Below are 19,030 nucleotides of genomic sequence, written 5' to 3'. Positions count from 1 at the left end.
TCCGTTCCTTTAGAGCGACGGTTCTCAACCGGTGTTCCGCAGAGCCCTTGGGGCTCCGTGTGCACTTCCCAGGGGCTCCGCAGCAGCTCGAGGAAAGTAAAATGAATCAGTAAATTTGATTAATAAATAAAAAAAGAGGTCTGAAGGGTTCCAAGTTATATACCAAAAAGGCTCCACCATAGAAATTATACGTTGGAAAGGGCTCCGCGAGTCAGAATATGTCGAGAACCGCTGCTTTAGAGATATCAGCCGCAAAATAGAATAGAGTCCGGTTTAATGTGGCAGAAGGGCGAGCGGGATAACAGAAGTTAACTCAGTAACTCAATCGCTCACTCCCTCACTTTCTGACTCTCATCGAACTGTTGTCGGTGAATTTTCCGGCGATGAATTTTCCTAGCGGTGAATTTTCCTCGCGGTGAATTGCATGGCGGTGAATTTTCCGTAAACCCATCTTATTATCATAACACATAGAAAAAATTATATTTAAATCGATCATTTTTAGCATCGTTCCAATCATTTCAATGCTTGTCAGATCAAATAAGATATTTGTTTTTATGAAAAAAATTGCTTGTGAAACTCTTTTTTCTTAAGGATACGCAGCCCATCGATCAGATAAAGGAAGAATCCGAGGGCGAGTCTATCGATATTAGATCGATCGTTAAGTTTTCTCGGAAATAACACGCTAAGAGGAAGTAAAGGCGAACCAATCATGGCATTAGAAGAGTATACGAGAGCGATCCACTCAGAAAATAATTATTCATGTCAAAGATGGCGTTCTCCCCAATGCTTTCAATATCCATTTACCTTACGCTTCTGGTGCTTATATACGCTCAGAGTGAGTGAAAATGATTTCTAAAATAATTTGATTCTCTCTATTGTGATATAAACTACTGTATTATACAGCAACCATTGGTACTTATTTTGTTTTGGAAAAAAGCGCCCTCTGTTTTTCTTTTTTCAAATCGTTCGGTATTGTGTGCAGGATTTCGCCGTAATTTAAGAAATGTGACGATCTTTCGATTTTTTTAAAATGATTTTAAATAATATTTTATTTATTTGCAAATACATATAAGTTCCTTGTTCGTGGCCTTTTCCGCTTTTTCTTCTGGCTGGGAAAGCACTTTTCCTGGTGGGGAATTAAATATGAAGAGCACGGGTTAGCGATAGCTCTCCAGAATTTTCTAGTGTTTCTGGAGAACTTTGCAAGAACATTTGCCGAAATGTTCTTGCAAAAGATACGGCAAATGAGGGCGCTCTACTGACTATGCACAGCAAAACGAAGTGAATTACTGCGGTTGCGTGTCGTTAAGACGTCAAGGTATCTCTACCACTGAAATGTGTGTTACGGTAAGTGGGATAAAATTGGTTATTATATTGTTATTATGCATAATACCCTAGAGTAATTGGTGAGTTTGATTAATATGAAAATAAAATCTGAATAAGTCTAGTATATGTTATAAATATAGACAGACCCCTATACGATACATAACGGTAATTTTACGATCGTACCTTGATATAATATGATATATATCATATAGTACGATTTATCATGTACACCAATGACACGATGCTTTGGTATTATGCATAATCACCGGTGGGAAGTGATAAGTTTTTTAGTATTCATTCAATTTACAAACGACGCTGGGTGCTATGCATAATCGCCTGTAACATTCGCTTAATTTTTCCGTATTCGCGGATACTCTCGGAAGGTAACCCCCGCGCAGAGCCACCCTTACCAGACGCGGGGACCATTGCAAAAATTATAGCGCGATCACAGGCATCTTAATAATTTCGGCATCCAAAAATGAATAAATGATCACAAAATATATAGGAATGCTGTAAAATACATATATACAAGTACAAAGAAGACACAATTCAATGTAAAATATCAAAATGTAAGAACTGGAGATCTTTGATTTTCTCGGTTGTTTTTCTTTACATATTTATATTTTATGCAATAAAAATATGAGATTCCGAAAAAAAATAAATGAATGAAAATTTCAAACTTGAGAAAATTTTAAACTGTTGAAAGAAATACAGTCGGATCCCGTTTTAACGAATACCGTCATAGCGAATTTCTCGTTTTCTAACGAACACTTTTCTATAATCTCTCAGATAAGTTTACATAGGAACAATGCAAAATCCTGGAATTCCTTTATAATGAAATTTTTCTATAACGAAGTGATTTCTCCGGCATCTTAGGACTCGATTGTAATTCCAAAACCAATTAAAATTATGGCCTAATGAAAGGAATTGTCCGAGAACTAATGAAAGGAATTATCCGAGAACTAATGAAAGGAATTGTCCGAGAACTAACGAAAATTCAGAATCCGAAGAATTGAAAATAAAATAATTGACAATTGTGTGTGTATGGACACACAGAGATAATTCTCTCTCCAGCTCCATGAAAATGCAAATTATATGAAAGGAATAATACCATAATTGATGGGAATTTAGAATAAATTAAAAATAGTTTAGAATTAATCAAAATTCAGAATTCCAAAAAAAAAATCTCAAAATTCCAGAGTTGATGAAAATTCAGAATTCATTGAAAAAACAATTCTAGAATTGGTGGAAATCCAAAATTTATAAAACAAAAGAATTACAGAATTTTATATTTTTGAATGCGAAATTCCAGAATGGATGAAATTTCGGAACATATGAAATGAATTACAGTCGAATCCCGTTACAACGAACTCCAAGAAAAAGGGGAAATCACTTCATTGTAACAAGATGTCGTTTTAAAGGAATTATAGCTTTTGGCATTTCTCCTTTATAAACTTATCCGGGGGATTAGAAAAAAAGAGTTCATTAAAACGAGATTTTTTTTCGTTACATCGGTATTCGTTAAAACGGGATTCGACGGTATAACCGAAAGTGCGGGGCCCGGTGAGACTGCACCTGCCGCAACCGCCCTTACTGTTAAAAGTTGTGCTTACTGTACATACATGTTTAAGTGGCATATTTTGAAGCTGTGGAAAAAAATAAATTCAATTTTCCTCCCATTTCGCCCAAAAAACCCGACCAGGCTGTAAGTGAACAATTATTCCCTTATTGTATGGTCAATTTTATTAATCAAATACATAGTTTAACGTGCACCAAAAATATGTATTTAGACATGATGTAAGATGTACACATAAAGGATGTACATACATGTTTAAATTGGATATTTTGGGATTGTGGAGGAATAAGATCTTCAATATTCCCCACTTTGCTCAAGAAAACCCCGGGTTTTTTACAACCCTGCTTTAAGTGAGTATTATTATTCCGCAGAGCGGTTGTAGGCTTTTGGGACACCCTGTATGTTGAAGAAATGTTGAAAATTTGTTAAGGATTCCGCGGAATAGTCTCGTAATCAACAAGGGTTCCGTGCAAGCTTTCACGTTGGAAAACCCTGTGTTAGAGCATGTGGCAATGAGCATGTGTTTTTATTTGGAAGGTTGGTGTATAACATTGTAAGCACTTTATAATTGTGTGTGGGGATGTTGATTTATTTTTCTTCTTCTACAGAGCTATGCCTGGAACCTCCTCCTGAAGTGCAACATGCGCGTTCGGTGGTCCCGAATGTATTTCAAGGTGTCGTTGAGTACTATTGCGGAACTCATTTTAGAATAACTTCCTATGGACCAGTCACCTGCATCGATGGTGTATGGAGAGGAGAACCACCGATTTGCAAAGATAGTTAGTTCGTTTTATTATAGTATTGATAAGTTTCAATAAAAAATAAGTAAATATTAATCTTACGCACTTGTATCGCGATAACTTTTTTTTTTCTCGTGAAATACATTCAGTGACTGACACTGCAAAAATTTTCTATATACGTCTAGTTCCAGTTGAGAGTATAATTCGTGATACAGTAAAACCACTCTTAACAGACAGCCCTAAGATGCGGTCGTCCCTCTCTTTTACGGCCAAATAATACTTCCCCTTGTATAATAAAAGGGGGCGCAATTCAACCCCCAGATTTACGGTCACACCTCTTTTGCTGACGAATTTTTTAGTCACGCCGTTGTCCTCAAAAGAGAGGTTTTACTGTAATATAGTATTGATCTATTGGTAACCCATAGAACGGTCTACGTCGGCCATTCTATGTGGACTCGACATAGAATGTCCCACAATCGACTGACGGTTTTCAAAACGGGATAGCAAGAAAACGGTGATAGATATTAAAGTCATTCTTGGGGAATGGTGAATGTCCGAAGTCAGGAATTTCATATAAGTCATTCATGTTGCAAGGGGATGCATAGTTGTTAAAATAAAAAAAATTAACTTTTATAATATACAGTACTTGGTCAGCAACGATGTTTAGATATGATGTCTTATTCAGACGTTCTTAAACACAAATTGAAGGGCCCGAAGCATGTCAGGAAACATTTCCCTAAACCATCACATTGGACTCCACCAGTCTGAAGTGTCGACGCCCATGCTTTCGTGTTGCTTAAGACAAATTCTCACTCGCTCACTCTCACGGTGTAACTGAAAGCGCGATTTATCGGACCACGTAACTTGTTATCCACCGTCCGATTCATGCGATTCTGATCGAATTTGATACTTTTCCCTGTTAGGGGGTCATTCAAGTAATACGTCAGCATGAAGGGCTGAGGGGGTTTCGGATTTGCTGGATTTGATGGCGGGGGGGGGGGGTGTTTGAAGGTTGCTTACGCGACATCAACCACTCCTTTTTGAAGATATGAAATATTCTAAGCTGCTGACGAAATTTTGCTGATGTGTGGGGGGGGGGGGGGGGGGTTAGTGTTTTGCTGACTTTTGCTGAACAGGGGGGGGGGTCAAAAATGGCTGAAAATCTGCTTACATAATACTTGAATGGCCCCCTTACCTGCAGCAACGGTGTTCGAACTGAACTTCGGCACTCGGCTTCCATACCTCATACGATGCAGTGTATAAGTACGGCCAACACTGCGTTCAGAGATCCTTTGAAAACGATTCTTGATTAAGATATGCTATACAATTTCCTGTATTGTTACCGTACTGTTTTCTTTAACAGCAGCTTCGTTCGGAGATTCTTCGTTTCACCCGACCATTCACCAGTCGGTTACGATCACAAATTCCACTTTTAGACCCAGTCTTTCTGCCTGACAGTATTTAAATACTTTAACTACAACTACTACTGAACTGCAAATGCAGCTCTTCCATATTACTCTGCAGAACTTCTAACGAATTGGTGCATGTTAGAATGTGCGTGTACGTGTTGTGAAACCAACGTGGAGTTCGCTTCTGTGTAATGCTTGTTATGTGTAGTCTGCGATCTGCCATCGATTTCCTAACTATGAGTAAAGTATAACGATTGAATAAATGTTCCGTTTTAGGCCTGTTGCTCTATGTGAAAAGACTTTTAACGGAGAGATCGGCTCGCATTCACGCCTTGAAGTTGGGAACCACAGAAAACCGACTTCAGCCAACCACCACACTTTAACTACAGCTGCTCTTGAACATATATCACTGATGCGGCGGATTCGCTCAACTCGCTCCATGGATTTAAGCAACTTCAATCATCCCACGTTCAATGTCCGTCACACAAATCACGTTTTTTCCCCATATCTTCACGAACAAATTTACTACACTATTGTTTCAAGAACTAAGCTTTTATTTTTTTTAATAACTAGCCCTCTAGCCGCAACAATGTGAAGCTATAGCTCATTTGCTAGAAACTATCACGTGGTCACAATGATGTGGTCACTCAGTATATAAGAATGTACACAGGTCCATGTCTAGAAGTCTGTCATCACCTCACAGTCGACGCTCTGGCAGTCGGCTGCAGTTTGTTTTATGGGGCACCGACCCTCGAGGCGTGAACGCGAGTTCATCCCTCCGTTAAAAAGTCTAGCCACGAAGAGTATCAATCCTACCCCACGATACAAATATTCAATCATTACACTTCACTCCTAGTTTGACAAATAGATGGCAGCACTAAAAAATTAAATTCACACATGGAATACTAGATAACCTTTCAGACCGTTGGGCACACATACACGCTTCCGGCACATCTCATTTGGTAGTGAATTTTCCGTGGCGATAGACCAGAGAGTTATGATCAGTATGAAAAAAGAAAGTGTATGTCATCAGGGCCATCTTAACAGCATCATGAGGCCTCGGATCATTTAATATTTTCAGGCCCTTCGTCTGATTGAAAGCACCAGTCTAACATTTGCGTGCCCCCGGCAGTGCTCGTAGTAGGTCCATATATATTGAGACTGTTCTACATGCCATCTGAATTCGTGTCGAGATTCTGTTACATGCTTATTTTTACTGATGATGAATTAATGCTTCACTAAATAGACAGGTTGTTAATTAGGGAATTTCTATTTTTACCCCCTCTATAATGTAGTTAAATTCATTCATCCTCTGTATTAGTTTACTTCGTTAAAAGTGTGTTCTTTGCTCCCTTCACCTGTTTTGTTAAATTTTAGATAGTGACTTCATCGCTTACCGTATATACTCGTGTATAAGCCGAGTTTTTTAGTGGAAAAATTCGTTCCACAAGTGGGGGAGGGGGGGTGTCGGCTTATACTCGGGTCAGTTTTTGATGAGAAAATTTCGACCCCACAATCAGTAGTCATTTTTTGTAGCAGTGTTCGAGAAACCGGCATTATTGGATATGTTCAAAATTGTTTGGTATGGGATATGTTCAAAACCCCGATAATGTCAAAGACGAGGCAAAGAAATCGAAAACATCATTGGCTTTGATACCAGGTGGGCTAATGTCGATTGTAAAGCCTTATGTGAGCATCAGCAAGTCTTTCAAAGACTATTTGAGGAATTTGTGGATCGAATGGATGAGTTCCGATGATAAAGAAACTACAAAAAGTGGTGCCTTGAAGAAACCTGGCATTGGCCTAGTTTGCCAATGGGTACATGAGGCGTGGAATTCTGTTTCCACCGAAATTATCATCCGATCCTTCAAAAAGTGTTGCGGTAGCAATGCGATGGACGAAACTGAAGATGATATCCTCTTTGAAAGTGACTATGGTGATGAAAGCCAAGATGAAGATGAAAACGAAGATGCCGCATCCCCTATGATGATTTGATGGATTACGATGAGGTTGGAGACTCAGAAGAAACGGATTAAAAAGTTTGAATCATTTTCTATTGTAAATTTCCGTAAACTATTAATTTTGCATGAAAATGTAAGAATTTTTTTTCTCTGAAATGCATGGATTTTTTTGGGTCTGCTTATACGGGGGTTTTCAATTTATTGCGATTTTGGTGGTCCTAAAGGTGGGGGGTCGGCTTATACACGAGTATATATGTACTTTGTCGCCTACGAGACTTTCTTCGTCTGCACCCTTTTTGACAGCCACATTGCCTTTCACCGCTGCATTACGTCTTCAACAATTAGTTCTGGTCCATCCTTTTCAGTCATATTTATATGGCAGTTGAATCATTTCCATCTTCAGAGAATGGAATACAGGTAGCAGCACGAACACGAAACAAGCGCAATTCGACAACATAAATACGTTAGGGCCACACATACTTTCAGAATACACGTTCTGGCACGTGCGGATTCGTTAGAAATTCCGTACAGGAATGCGTACGACGTGCATGTACGGTTAAGTAGTAGTATTCCTATTTTGAGAATCCCGCTAAAATTTCCATTTGGTTATAAAATAATTGCATGGATAGAAAACCCTTATCAAAAAAACGAATATATGACCAGAATGGCACGTGTTGTTCAACAACACCATGAAGATAATCCCTTTTAAACTCGGCTACATAAGAAATAAAGTTCACGCGTGTTGGTTGAAAAGACGAGTCCACACTTTATTTAAGCGGTATCTTCACAAATATTGATTCACGGGTTCCAATGCGGAGACGAACGTATGAAACAAGTTCTTTACGTACCTAGCCTAGGGCGACCACCGATAGATGGCACCTTCATTTCCCTCCCAACTCGACTGGTTTGAAATTGCCGTATGGCGGGCGATATATGACCGGAGCTGGTGTACGGTAAAGTAATCCACTTTATAAGGAACTTTGTCTCTTAAGCCCCCCCGAGCGTGGTGCCAGATTAGGAATGAATAAAAACAGTAAAACTGCTTTTTTTTTTTGCATTTTACTTTACGAATAAACTAGGAGCAGATCGAAAAATTAAGGCAAATTTCAATGATTTATCTTCACAAATATTGGTATTTTACTCACTTATCTAATAAGTTCAAAATTGTTTTAATCGACCCCGTTTTAATGAATTCTTTCTCGAAACATTCGTATTTTCCTAGCTCGTTGCCATATCGAATCATTACAGAAAGAGGGACTTGATAAAAGTGGAAAAACCGTCTACTTCCACAGACAAATCCTCACACCCGTTTGCGTTTCTGGATACGATCTCGTAATCAAACGCAATATAACTTGTTTTTATGGAAAATGGAGGACCTTAACGTCATCGCCTTGTGTACCAGGTAAAGAAATGACGAACCTTCGATTTTTGCGTCTATCTTCGATTTTATTTTAACGATATTATTTCAAATCGCAATTATTTCGTCTTCTTGCTGTTTTCAGCGAAGTGCAAGGGCGAGCCGCCTAAAATAGAAAACGGAGAAATTTTGAACTACACGGATACACACCTTTCTAATGTGTCTTACAAATGCAACCAGGGGTATGTGATGGTTCCTGCTCCTGAAACTGTCACGTGCAAGTTTGGCTCGTGGAATGGAATTGCGCCGTTTTGCAGAGAGAGTATGTTGTCAAGTTTGTTTTTTTATGCTTATGAAGAAATCCTGTCATGTCAGGCATTTTTCTGCTAATCCCAGATCATGAAGTTCAGTCTTTAATAGATTGATTTTCAACATAATTTACTTTCTAAAAGGGAAAGGTATTTTTCAGATAAACAATTTTCTTTTCAGTATCTGATCCTTTAGGCATTTCCTGCAAGCAACTTGAAACACCAAAGAACGGTTATATGGCCTTACGTACGGGCAGACAAACTGTCGGAAGTATCATGCAATATGGATGTAATCCTGGTTATGAGATGGTAGGATCAGAAAGAACGAAATGTCTAGCAACTGGCGAATGGACATTTCCTCCACCTGTCTGTATAGGTAACGCATCTCTCACCAATTTTGTGTTATGCTCATGCGTATCATTCACTTACACAGCAATTTCTATCAATCGCTTCAGACACTAGGTGGTGTCGTGATCGCCATTTTCCACTTTAAAATATTTAAACTTCTGAAATCGGATAGGTAGAATTATTCTCATTTTAATCATAGAGAAACACTGTACTTCTCTTCGCTTTCACATCATCTCTTGCTTATCACTTTTTTATGTAGTGATTACACTTATCACTTTTCTACTCTCATTCCTACGTGATTAAAACTGGTGTGCCACGACTTTTGTGCATACTGTACTTATGGCACCCAAACATTAAAAACATAAATGTAGGTATCATTCCATTCCCACGCTTCAATTAACCAATCAAATTAGAGCTTTTTCTTTTAACTTAGCAGTAACTGTCAGTTACTCTCACTTTCTTTGCGGCTTTGCATGTGTTCGCGTATTGCGTAGCTCCCTGGAGTGTTCATGATCAGTGAGCAGGGGACCCCCCCCCCCTTAAAATATTGAAAATGAAATACAGAATTAACAGTGCCTATTAACCGTTCCTTGCTCACAAGGGAGCCAGTGGAGATGAGCAGTACCTTGGTAAGTCCAATTTATTTTTGTGTGTTTGTGGCATTTCATACATTTCACGTTGCGATGGTCTATTCTTTTATATTTGTGAAACGTTTTGTTAATTTATTGATTTAATTCAATCTCAGTGCAAAAATGCAAAATGTTTAAAATGTTTACTTAAAAATATTTCATTAATGATCTGTAAAACATTAAAAACTTTAAAATTTTATTAAAATCCAATTGTTGAGGCACAACGTCAACCTTGATTATTTAATTATGTACTTTCATTTTTCTTTTAACATTTAATATATTCTTGATACGGCCCACGAGAGAGGCACATAATAGTGCATTTCTCGGCCCTGCGGCCCATGGCTCTCTTAAGATGGTTCTGATTTTGATATATTTACCATATATGGAAACCCTGTTTTTTTTTCAGAACATTGTATTGTACCTAATGTTGAGAATGGTAGGATAGTGATGAGGCGAGAATATCTACGTTACAACAGAAGTAAACCATTTCTTTTCTTAGAGGTAGCCACTGATGTTATTAACGTTTCTTTACTGAATTTTTCTTTGCATAAAGCCAGGGTGAAAAAAAAACATCCGATTTGAATCACATTGTTCACTTTCAGTCCTTGTTATTCAATTCCCGCCAGATTTATAATTTCTCATAATGTGAATTAGAAAAAATCGCGTTCATTTTTTGTCACTGTTCGTGACGACAGTCAAAAGCTCTAACACAGAAATCTTCAACCATTGAGCTCGCGAGCACCTGAGGCGGCTCGCGTGCTCAATGAGGCACCTGATCGCACTCGATGCATATATCTGATTTATTTATTCCCTAGAGTGAAACGTAGTTTCATAATTAAAGATATATTTTCAAAGTTGATGAGTGAAATAATTTCATAGTTGACAAAAAGAAATAATTTCATAGTTGACAAAAAGAAATAATTTTATACTTGACAAAATAAATAATTTTATACTTGACAAAAGAAATAATTTTATATTTGACAAAAGAAATAATTTTATACTTGACAAAAGAAATGGTTTTATAGCTAATGAAAGATATAATTTCATAAAAAGGAAAACTCCGAAAAAATGAAAGAAATAATTTCGGAATGAAAAGGCAAATTTAAGATTAATGAAAGGAATAATTTAAGAATTGGGGGAAATTCAGAATTATTGAGAGAATTTTGAAATTAATGCAAGAAATAATTTTAAAATTGATAAAAGAAATAATTTCAGAATTAATAAAAGAAAAAATTTCAGAATTAATAAAAGAAATAATTTCAGAATTAATAAGAGAAATAATTTCAGAATTAATGAAAGAAATAATTTCAGAATTAATAAAAGAAATAATTTCAGAATTAATAAAAGAAATAATTTCAAAATTAAGGATATGCAGAATAAATGGAAGAAATTATTTCAGGAATAAGGATAACAGAATTAATTTCAGAACTGAAGAAATATCTTCGGAACAAAATTTAAAAAAAAACAATTTAAAGGTTGGAGAGAGTGGGCGATTCAGTTTCCCGTCCAATCCAATATCTCCTGATGATTAAACCCACCAGCGTTGGATCTATACTCAAACTTTAAGACGGCTCCTTAGCTCGAGGAAACTCATTCATTGAACAACTACCACGAAAACCTAATCTAAACTAAGCAAACCGAGAACGACCAGGCTCTGTTGCACCAGCGATATAAGCTCTGTACCCCGGAGGGCGCGGTCGTGCCGGAAAAACTCCAGCTGGCAGTCCGTCCTGGTAAGCTAGAGAAATAGGAAGAGAAGAAGAAAGAAAAAATAATAATAATAGAAAATAATGAAAAATATTAATAAAATATCAATAGAAAATAATAGTAGAAAATAATAATAGAAAATAATAGTAGAAAATAATAATAGAAAATAATAGTAGAAAATAATAGTAGAAAATAATAATAGAAAATAATAGTAGAAAATAATAACAGAAAATAATAGTAGAAAATAATAATAGAAAATAATAGTAGAAAATAATAATAGAAAATAATAGTAGAAAATAATAATAGAAAATAATAGTAGAAAATAATAATAGAAAATAATAGTAGAAAATAATAATAGAAAATAATAGTAGAAAATAATAATAGAAAATAATAGTAGAAAATAATAATAGAAAATATGTAATAATAAATAATAATAAGGAAATAATAATAAGGAAATAATAATGTCGGGCTAGCCGTGGGCTAAAGACATCTTTACTTGTGTAACTAGCGAGCATTTAGCCTCTATTTCCTTTTCTGTCGTGTGGTATTTAGCGAATCATGGGCTCTCAGCCTCTTTTGTTGTTCTGTGATGTGGGCTCGTCACCTCTTTTGTTGGGCTAACTGGCGGAAACCCTGACTCTTTTCCCATTTTCTAAGCCTAATCAGCTGAATGAATCAGAATTTTTTTTGTATATGCATATACTGTATATCTAAGAAAAGACTACCGTATCAGGGCTGGACAAATTTCTAAAAATTTACATACCCGGTCGAGCATGTAACTTTAATTGAAATAATAGATGCCCAGATCGATATTTTACGTGTCAAAAAAATATTTATCACTGGATTTATTTTTTTTTTAATTTTAGAAACAAATTGATTTATTTGCGTAGAGAAAATCAGAAATGGTATAATTTTTTTTTAAATCGAAATGTTGGAAGAAGTACGAAAATTCAAAATGAGAATTTGGTTGCCAATCGAAAATCTAAAATTTGTCAATTATTAGTCCGCTACTTATAAGTTTCTGCGCTGTTGGCTACGGAAAAGAAGTCGCAAAATTAAAATTCCTTCACCTCTGTTATGAAATCATTACCGATTTGCGATACGGGACCAGATTTGTTCTGGCGAGAGCCTTGACTAGGGTGGCTAGATTATGCCGTTGATAAACCGGGACAAAGAACGAATCCTTATAAAAACAGGGTCATAACGCAAATTCACTGATAAAAACCGGGACATCTCGAAAAATAATTTTGAAAGGAAATTCTATTATCGTGTCGAATTGTAGAGCAACGGATAAAAAAAATTATCTATTGGCACGAAAAACCTTGGTTTTGTACGGTTTAATATATTAACCAGTATTTTGGCACCTAAATATTTCTCCGGTATACACCAAAAAAAGCAAATATATACGTATGATATTATAAGACATTTGATCCGTTTTCATGCTGCTCACCGATTAAAAATCTACAACTAACTTCACTCCAGAAATTATGCCAGGTAGTCTAGTTTTGATTTGACAGGTGGCAGAGCAGAGATACCATACTTTTTGCGATTGATTTTTTTCTGATATTTTTGTGAACAAATACAAACACAGAGGCCACAACAGATAAATTGCCCACGAGGTGGCTGAAAAAATGATGTCAAATATAACTAAACTACAGCAACCCAAAATAAGAACATACAACACGAAAAAAACAACTAATAATTAATAATATGTAAATACACTCCCCATGAAAAGGGTTATGGTTGTCTTATCTAAGTATGAATGGATTCTCGATTTATGCCAATATGTCAATCGTAGTTCTTTTTGAACTTATTAATTGTGTACAAAAAAAGTTCGCATCGATAGTTTTCCACACAATTAGAAAGAATTGCAGAATTTTTATCCCTGGTGGATACATTAAATCCGTGATTAACAACGTGGGACCCACGCCCCACAGGAGGGCAATATGGCCGCTGTGGTGGTCGAGTGGTTATAGTGACGGACTCGCGATGCGAGGATCCGGGTTCGAACCCCACAGTGGTGGTCTTCTGTGGTTCCCAACTTCTAGGCGCGAATGCGAGCCGATCTCCCCGTTAAAAAGTCTCGCCACAGAGAGCAACAGGCCTACAACGTTACAAATATTCAATCATCACACTTCACTCACAATTTGAAGTATAGATAGCACTGAAATATCATACACAACACTAGCTACACACTCAGACTGTTAGGTGTACACACTCACTTTGTTCCAGACTCTGCCACGAAGCTGGATTGGAAGAGATCTCGGCAACGGGATAAGTCCGGTGGCAGAGACCCTGGCGTTCATTCATTCATAGGAAGGCAATATGATTTTTAAGGGGGGCAATTTGATTTTTCGAGGGAGCAATCATGATTTATGAAAATTCGTATTCAATTTTGAAAAAATTCTCAGAATTAATAAAAAAAATCACATTTATTGAAAAAATGCAGAAGAGGAATGGAAATGAATATTTGATAATGAAATAATCTCTGAATTAATGAAAAAATCTGTATTTAATGAAAAAAAAATTTGAATTAAAGGAATTCACATCCATGAAAAAAAATAATTCATATATCAATGAAGTGTCATATTTACTGCGAAAATAATTTAGGTGAGATTGAAAATTCCTATTTGATGAAAAAAAAAATGGTCTCAGAATAAGTAAAATTCTCCAATAATGTAGGGCTCCCTATTTCCCTCGAAGACCTGGACCCCGTTGTGTTTACCCGTTAAGACGCTACTGAGAGAATCAAGAGAATTTTTTTTTTGACCTGCTCTGGTCTTGAAGGTCGAAAACTCATGTTTTAGACCAGGTTATAGGGATTTAAGGTTCAGGTTATGGGGTTTCCTCGACGTGACTTTTTTTGGGGGGCGGGGAGTAAATACACACGGCCAAATTTAAGATTTCAGAAGAGCACACAGAGAATCTCCCCAAAGAAATTTTGAATCTTTACCCTCCAAAATAGTTTCAAATTCACAGAAATAGATCGAAACAGCTTTTAAACAATTTTTCCAATATTTTAACTTTTTTTTCCAATTTTTGATCATCTTGCGTGCCGGATATTCTCCCTACCCCCAGCAGGTGTGTGTGCCTTTTGTGGTGGGGGCATCAGGATTTTATAAGATGCTTAGGTGAGGCATGGCATAAAAAGGGTGGGGGAAACACTGCATTAAATACTGTATAATATAATAAATATATTTTTTTTTTGGAAAAATGTATTTTTTTACGTTTATATGCGAACGAAGAAGTTGTTCCACTTCTTCCATCAGTAATTAGGATATACTATCTCGTTGGAAGTGGGGTTTCCCATTTTGCAGAACAGCCCAGTTGCAATATATGAGAGCCCATGACCGCTCCAGTATTTGAAATATTAGGATCGTGAAAATAGATCAAAGAACGTTTACTACACGTTTGCATAATGGCTGCCAAAGAAACCATGTCTGTAGAATTTCACGCACGTGTGTAGGAACACGCATCACCCTCGATAAAAAATTAAGTTTTTAATTAATTTTTTTACACGTCCGCGTCAAGCATGTGGGCGAAAAACACTCATGCCCAGTCTTTTTACATGCCCCGGGTATGTCGGGCAATAGATTTGTCGAGCCCTGTACCGCACATGTGATGTACTGCTACGTACAACTCATTAACTTGTAAACATAAATGTTCGTAAGAGCTTTTTCGTTATTTATTTTTAGCCAGTCCTTCCCCCGAGAATTGAAAATGGCACGGAATTATATCTTAGGTGCAACGGTACAAACTTCGAAGTACCACGTGGAACACAAGCCAATATCTTCAAAATATCTTGCATCAACGGGGTTTGGTCACCTGAACCTACGTGCATCGAAAGTGAGTGTTGGTAGATTCATTGATGATTCTGGTCGCGCGAAGGTCATCTTACTCACGCGAGGTCTAATTTAACCGAGACATGTTTGCGGAATACTTCGCTTCATGTTGATTCCTTTTTTTTTCTGTTGGCAGAAGTGAAGTGTGAGATTCCGAAGGATGTACCAAATGGAAAAGTCCATTACGATTCTTTGGAGAAAGGTTCGGACCTCTACTATGAATGCAATGAAGGTTTCAAGTTAGATGTTATTCATGCGAGAACCTGCTCTGACGATGGCAAGTGGACCGGTGAGGAACCCAGTTGTAGAGGTACAATTATTAATACCACATTTCTTATTCGTACAGGGTGTCTTGTAAGTCCTAACTCAGCCTCTATCTCATATCTCATCAACCGTTCGTCGTATAGGTATTGTTTCAGTTTAAAACAAACGCTCAAAATGCGTTCAAAAACCACCCTGCAGAAGTTTTGAGAGCTTGCCACAAAATAAACCCAAAATTTTATACTGTTCCCCCGTCTTCTAACTTCCAATTAGAAAATTGTTGCTGTGTCTCTTCTGAGCCCAGTAAAAAAAATCCCATGTTTTAACTGCAATACTGTGATATTTGAATTCAACATCATGAGGCATAATGAACTCGTCCGTTAGTTTATAGAGTTCTTTTATAACTCTTCTCCGATTTTACAATTCAAATATCTCAGCCAATTTTTGCAAATTAAAACATGAGATTCCCCCCCCCCCCCAGAAGGGCAACGGCCTTCCAATTGGAAGTTAGAGGACACGGGGACCGTTTAAAAAATGAAATTTTTTATTTTGTGACGCACTGTACATTTACTCTCGAAACTGGCACAGAGTGATTCTTGAACACATTTTGAGCATTTTTTGAATGAGAGCCATAGTTCTACGCCTTAGGATTCATGAGATGGGGGTCGAGTCAGGGCTTACGGAATACCCTGTATACACCCATTATATAAGAATGAAAATAAAGAGATCAAACTTTTTTCCGTAAGAATATTATGTACAAGTAATTTCAGGATGTGAGGGACTTCCTTTGATCTTACTAAATCGGAAAATACCGGTGACGAAGAAATGTAAGATTAACTGAATTCAGAAATGGTGCATGCACGAATACAGACGGCAGTGAATATATCTCGCACATTCTGTATAATTGTGCTTTCTAGTCTCCTATCATAAATTATAAATTCTCTCAGTAGTGGTTAGCTGAGTTCGGTCTTCCCACTCCAAGGATCCCAGGGAAACCAGTCTCACCGTGGCGGGCAGACCCACAACAAAAAAAGTGCATATGTTTTAACTAGGGGCGTAGAAACGTTGAGGGCCATAAAAAGGGGGCCTAGGCCCCCAAGCCTACCGAAAAATTTTGAATTTTTTTAATATTTAAATTTTTTTTTTTTTTAAATATTAAAATATCGAAAGAAAATACCTTTTAAATGCTGTTTTAATGAATTTCTGTTGGTTTTCTGAAAATTTGTAACTCTCGAAATTTCAAAATACGAAAGAAATTCCTTATGCCCCCCCCCCCAGCTCTCTTAAAATTTCTTCTTTTTCCCCATTAGCAGAGATCACGAAGTGCGAGGTTCCGCAGGATTTACCAAATGGTAAAGTTTATTACGATTCTTTGGAGAAAGGCTCAGACTTGTATTATGAATGCAATAAAGGTTTCCAGTTAGATGTTATCCAAACGAGAATCTGCTCTGAAGATGGCACATGGACCGGTGAAGAGCCTAGCTGTAAAGGTATAATTATATTAATGCCACATTACACTGCCAACACTGATTCTGTTCTCAACGCTATTTCGGTGATTTTAGGGTGATTTTGCTGCGATGATTCTGAATTTGGCATTAGTTTTGTCAGATTAGCTCTAGTTTTTGGGTTAAAATAAAAATTACATGTCAATAGTAATACCATAACCATAAGCAGCGTACAAATCACATTGAAACTGTGCGAAACATAAATCAATAATGAACTTAATATGACCGATTGTCGCCAAACTTTGCATATACGCACCAAACAGAACCAGGATTGAACCATAGACTATTTTAAAAGTTCGTCAGAGCTGGGCAAATGCCCGAAATGGGTAAAAAACCGTTCCTGGGCCCCAATATAGATAGCAGTGAATATTTCAAGGGCACTTTATAGTTCTGACTCTCTACCTGGAATCATATGGGTGCCTCTCACACCCAAGGATTTCCACGAGGCAACGGGTGAAAATCAAGTGAAAGAAGAACCATGAGAGGTCATTAAAGGGGGAGGGCACAGAAGGGTTTGAAGAAATGAAACATTCAAATGAGATATTGTGACTATACAGGGTGTCCTGTAAGTGCTAATGCGCCCTTAGAGAGATATGGATTCGAGTCAAAAACTGCTCAAAGGCGTTCAAAAATTACCCTGTACCAGTTTTGAGAGAGAAATTGCAGGATGTAACAAATAAAAAAATATAAATTTTTATCCATCCCCCCTGTCTTCTAACTTCCAATTAGAAAGCTGTTACCTTGTCTCTCCTGAGGAAAAAAAATTCCATGTGTACAAGTGCAATATTCGCATTCAAAAATCTGGAAAGAGTTGGGAAAAGACAGCATAAATGAAGGAAGGGAGCGTTGTCTGCTTGTTTTTGCTTTTCTTTCATAACTTTTCTCCGATTTTTAAATTCAAATATCTTGCAAACTTCTAACTAAGCGTTCATGCAACTCAACTCAAAATTCCATGTTGCAAACATGGAATTGTTTTTTGATGACCATGAAGAAATTTCTAATTGAAAGTTAAAGGTCAGGGGAACCGTATAAAAATTTCGATTTTTTTATTTTGTGACACTATATTTTCACTCTCAAAACCGTTACAGAGGGATTTTACAACACATTTTTGGCATTTTCTAGATTGGAATCATACCTTCACGACAGACGGTTGACGAGATAAAAGCCGCATTAGCACTTACAGGACACCCTGTATATTTCTAGAATCTACAACTATAACTACCCGTAAGAACCTTCAAAATAGAGGCTGCGGAGACCAATACCTACCAAATATTACATCGAATCTTTGTGGTAGATGGTACTCTGGTGGATGTCAACTGTCTTTCATTTAAAAAGTCTCTCTGTAGAGACTCTTTCACCACAATACTTATTGTACACCCAAGCTGAGTTGGCCTCTGGCTACGTCATTAAACGTCACGATGGGCGATTCCTTTTATCTTCTTTCGGTAAAAAGATCGAAGGAAAAAGGAGCCGGTTGGTATTTTCCGTCGCGTCTTTTGCGCTATTTTATGGAATTTTTTCCTTCAATTTCCTCCCCCCTCCCATTTCCTCTCCTTAGAAAATAAACCCCCTTCCGTTCGCACGTCAAGGTCAGAGGCCAATTCAGTATGGGCATACAATACGTAACTTACATAGCATTCATTTTTTGAAATTTTCAAAATGTTTTTGCATTTTTGGTACACAAAAAATTTATTAAAAACGTAAATGGGGCCGTTCAAGTATTACGTAAGCAAATTTTTAGCCATTTTTGACCCCCCCCCCCCCTTGTCAGCAAAATTTCGTCATCAGTTCTGTTCCTCTGAAACCTAACGCATATTGGTGGGATCAGAGACGTACACGGGGGGGGGCATAGGGGGGGGGGCTCTCTCGTGCCCCATTTTTAAAAAAAAAATATTTTTTTTAATGCATAAAAAATATTTTTTTTTTTTAATGGAAATTTCGGAATAAAATACCTTTATATGTTATTATAATCAATTTCTGTTAATTTCAATGTTATTTGAAGTTATTTTGTTATTTGAACCCAAAATTTATCTTTAATAAATTCATTGCGACCCACTCTCT

The 19,030-nt window shown here is 37.0% G+C and overlaps 1 protein-coding gene across 2 annotated transcripts in view; it reads left to right on the top strand.

The window, feature by feature from the left end:
• The first annotated feature begins 690 nt into the window (after nucleotides 1–690).
• The window catches only part of LOC149084182 (coagulation factor XIII B chain-like), a 41,318-nt gene continuing 22,978 nt past the window's right edge, over nucleotides 691–19,030 (top strand). Inside the window, exons 1-9 of one of the 2 annotated variants that reach the window (XM_089234529.1) lie at nucleotides 691–835; nucleotides 3,511–3,681; nucleotides 8,235–8,414; nucleotides 8,515–8,691; nucleotides 8,859–9,053; nucleotides 10,061–10,155; nucleotides 15,057–15,207; nucleotides 15,340–15,513; nucleotides 16,775–16,954. In XM_089234529.1, the coding sequence (XP_089090655.1) occupies nucleotides 760–835; nucleotides 3,511–3,681; nucleotides 8,235–8,414; nucleotides 8,515–8,691; nucleotides 8,859–9,053; nucleotides 10,061–10,155; nucleotides 15,057–15,207; nucleotides 15,340–15,513; nucleotides 16,775–16,954 (1,399 nt within the window). In that variant the 5' untranslated portion in view covers nucleotides 691–759. The remainder of the gene's footprint in view (nucleotides 836–3,510; nucleotides 3,682–8,234; nucleotides 8,415–8,514; nucleotides 8,692–8,858; nucleotides 9,054–10,060; nucleotides 10,156–15,056; nucleotides 15,208–15,339; nucleotides 15,514–16,774; nucleotides 16,955–19,030) is intronic. The other variant, XM_089234528.1, reaches the window with a different exon arrangement.

The sequence above is a fragment of the Pholcus phalangioides genome, unplaced genomic scaffold (assembly GCF_987345545.1).
Source record: "Pholcus phalangioides strain wild (caught in Gottingen) unplaced genomic scaffold, Ppha-v1.0 ptg000008l_1, whole genome shotgun sequence".
Taxonomy (NCBI): domain Eukaryota; kingdom Metazoa; phylum Arthropoda; class Arachnida; order Araneae; family Pholcidae; genus Pholcus; species Pholcus phalangioides.
The sequence above is the reverse complement of the archived record's forward strand: the minus strand, read 5'-3'. Positions and strand labels throughout refer to the sequence as shown.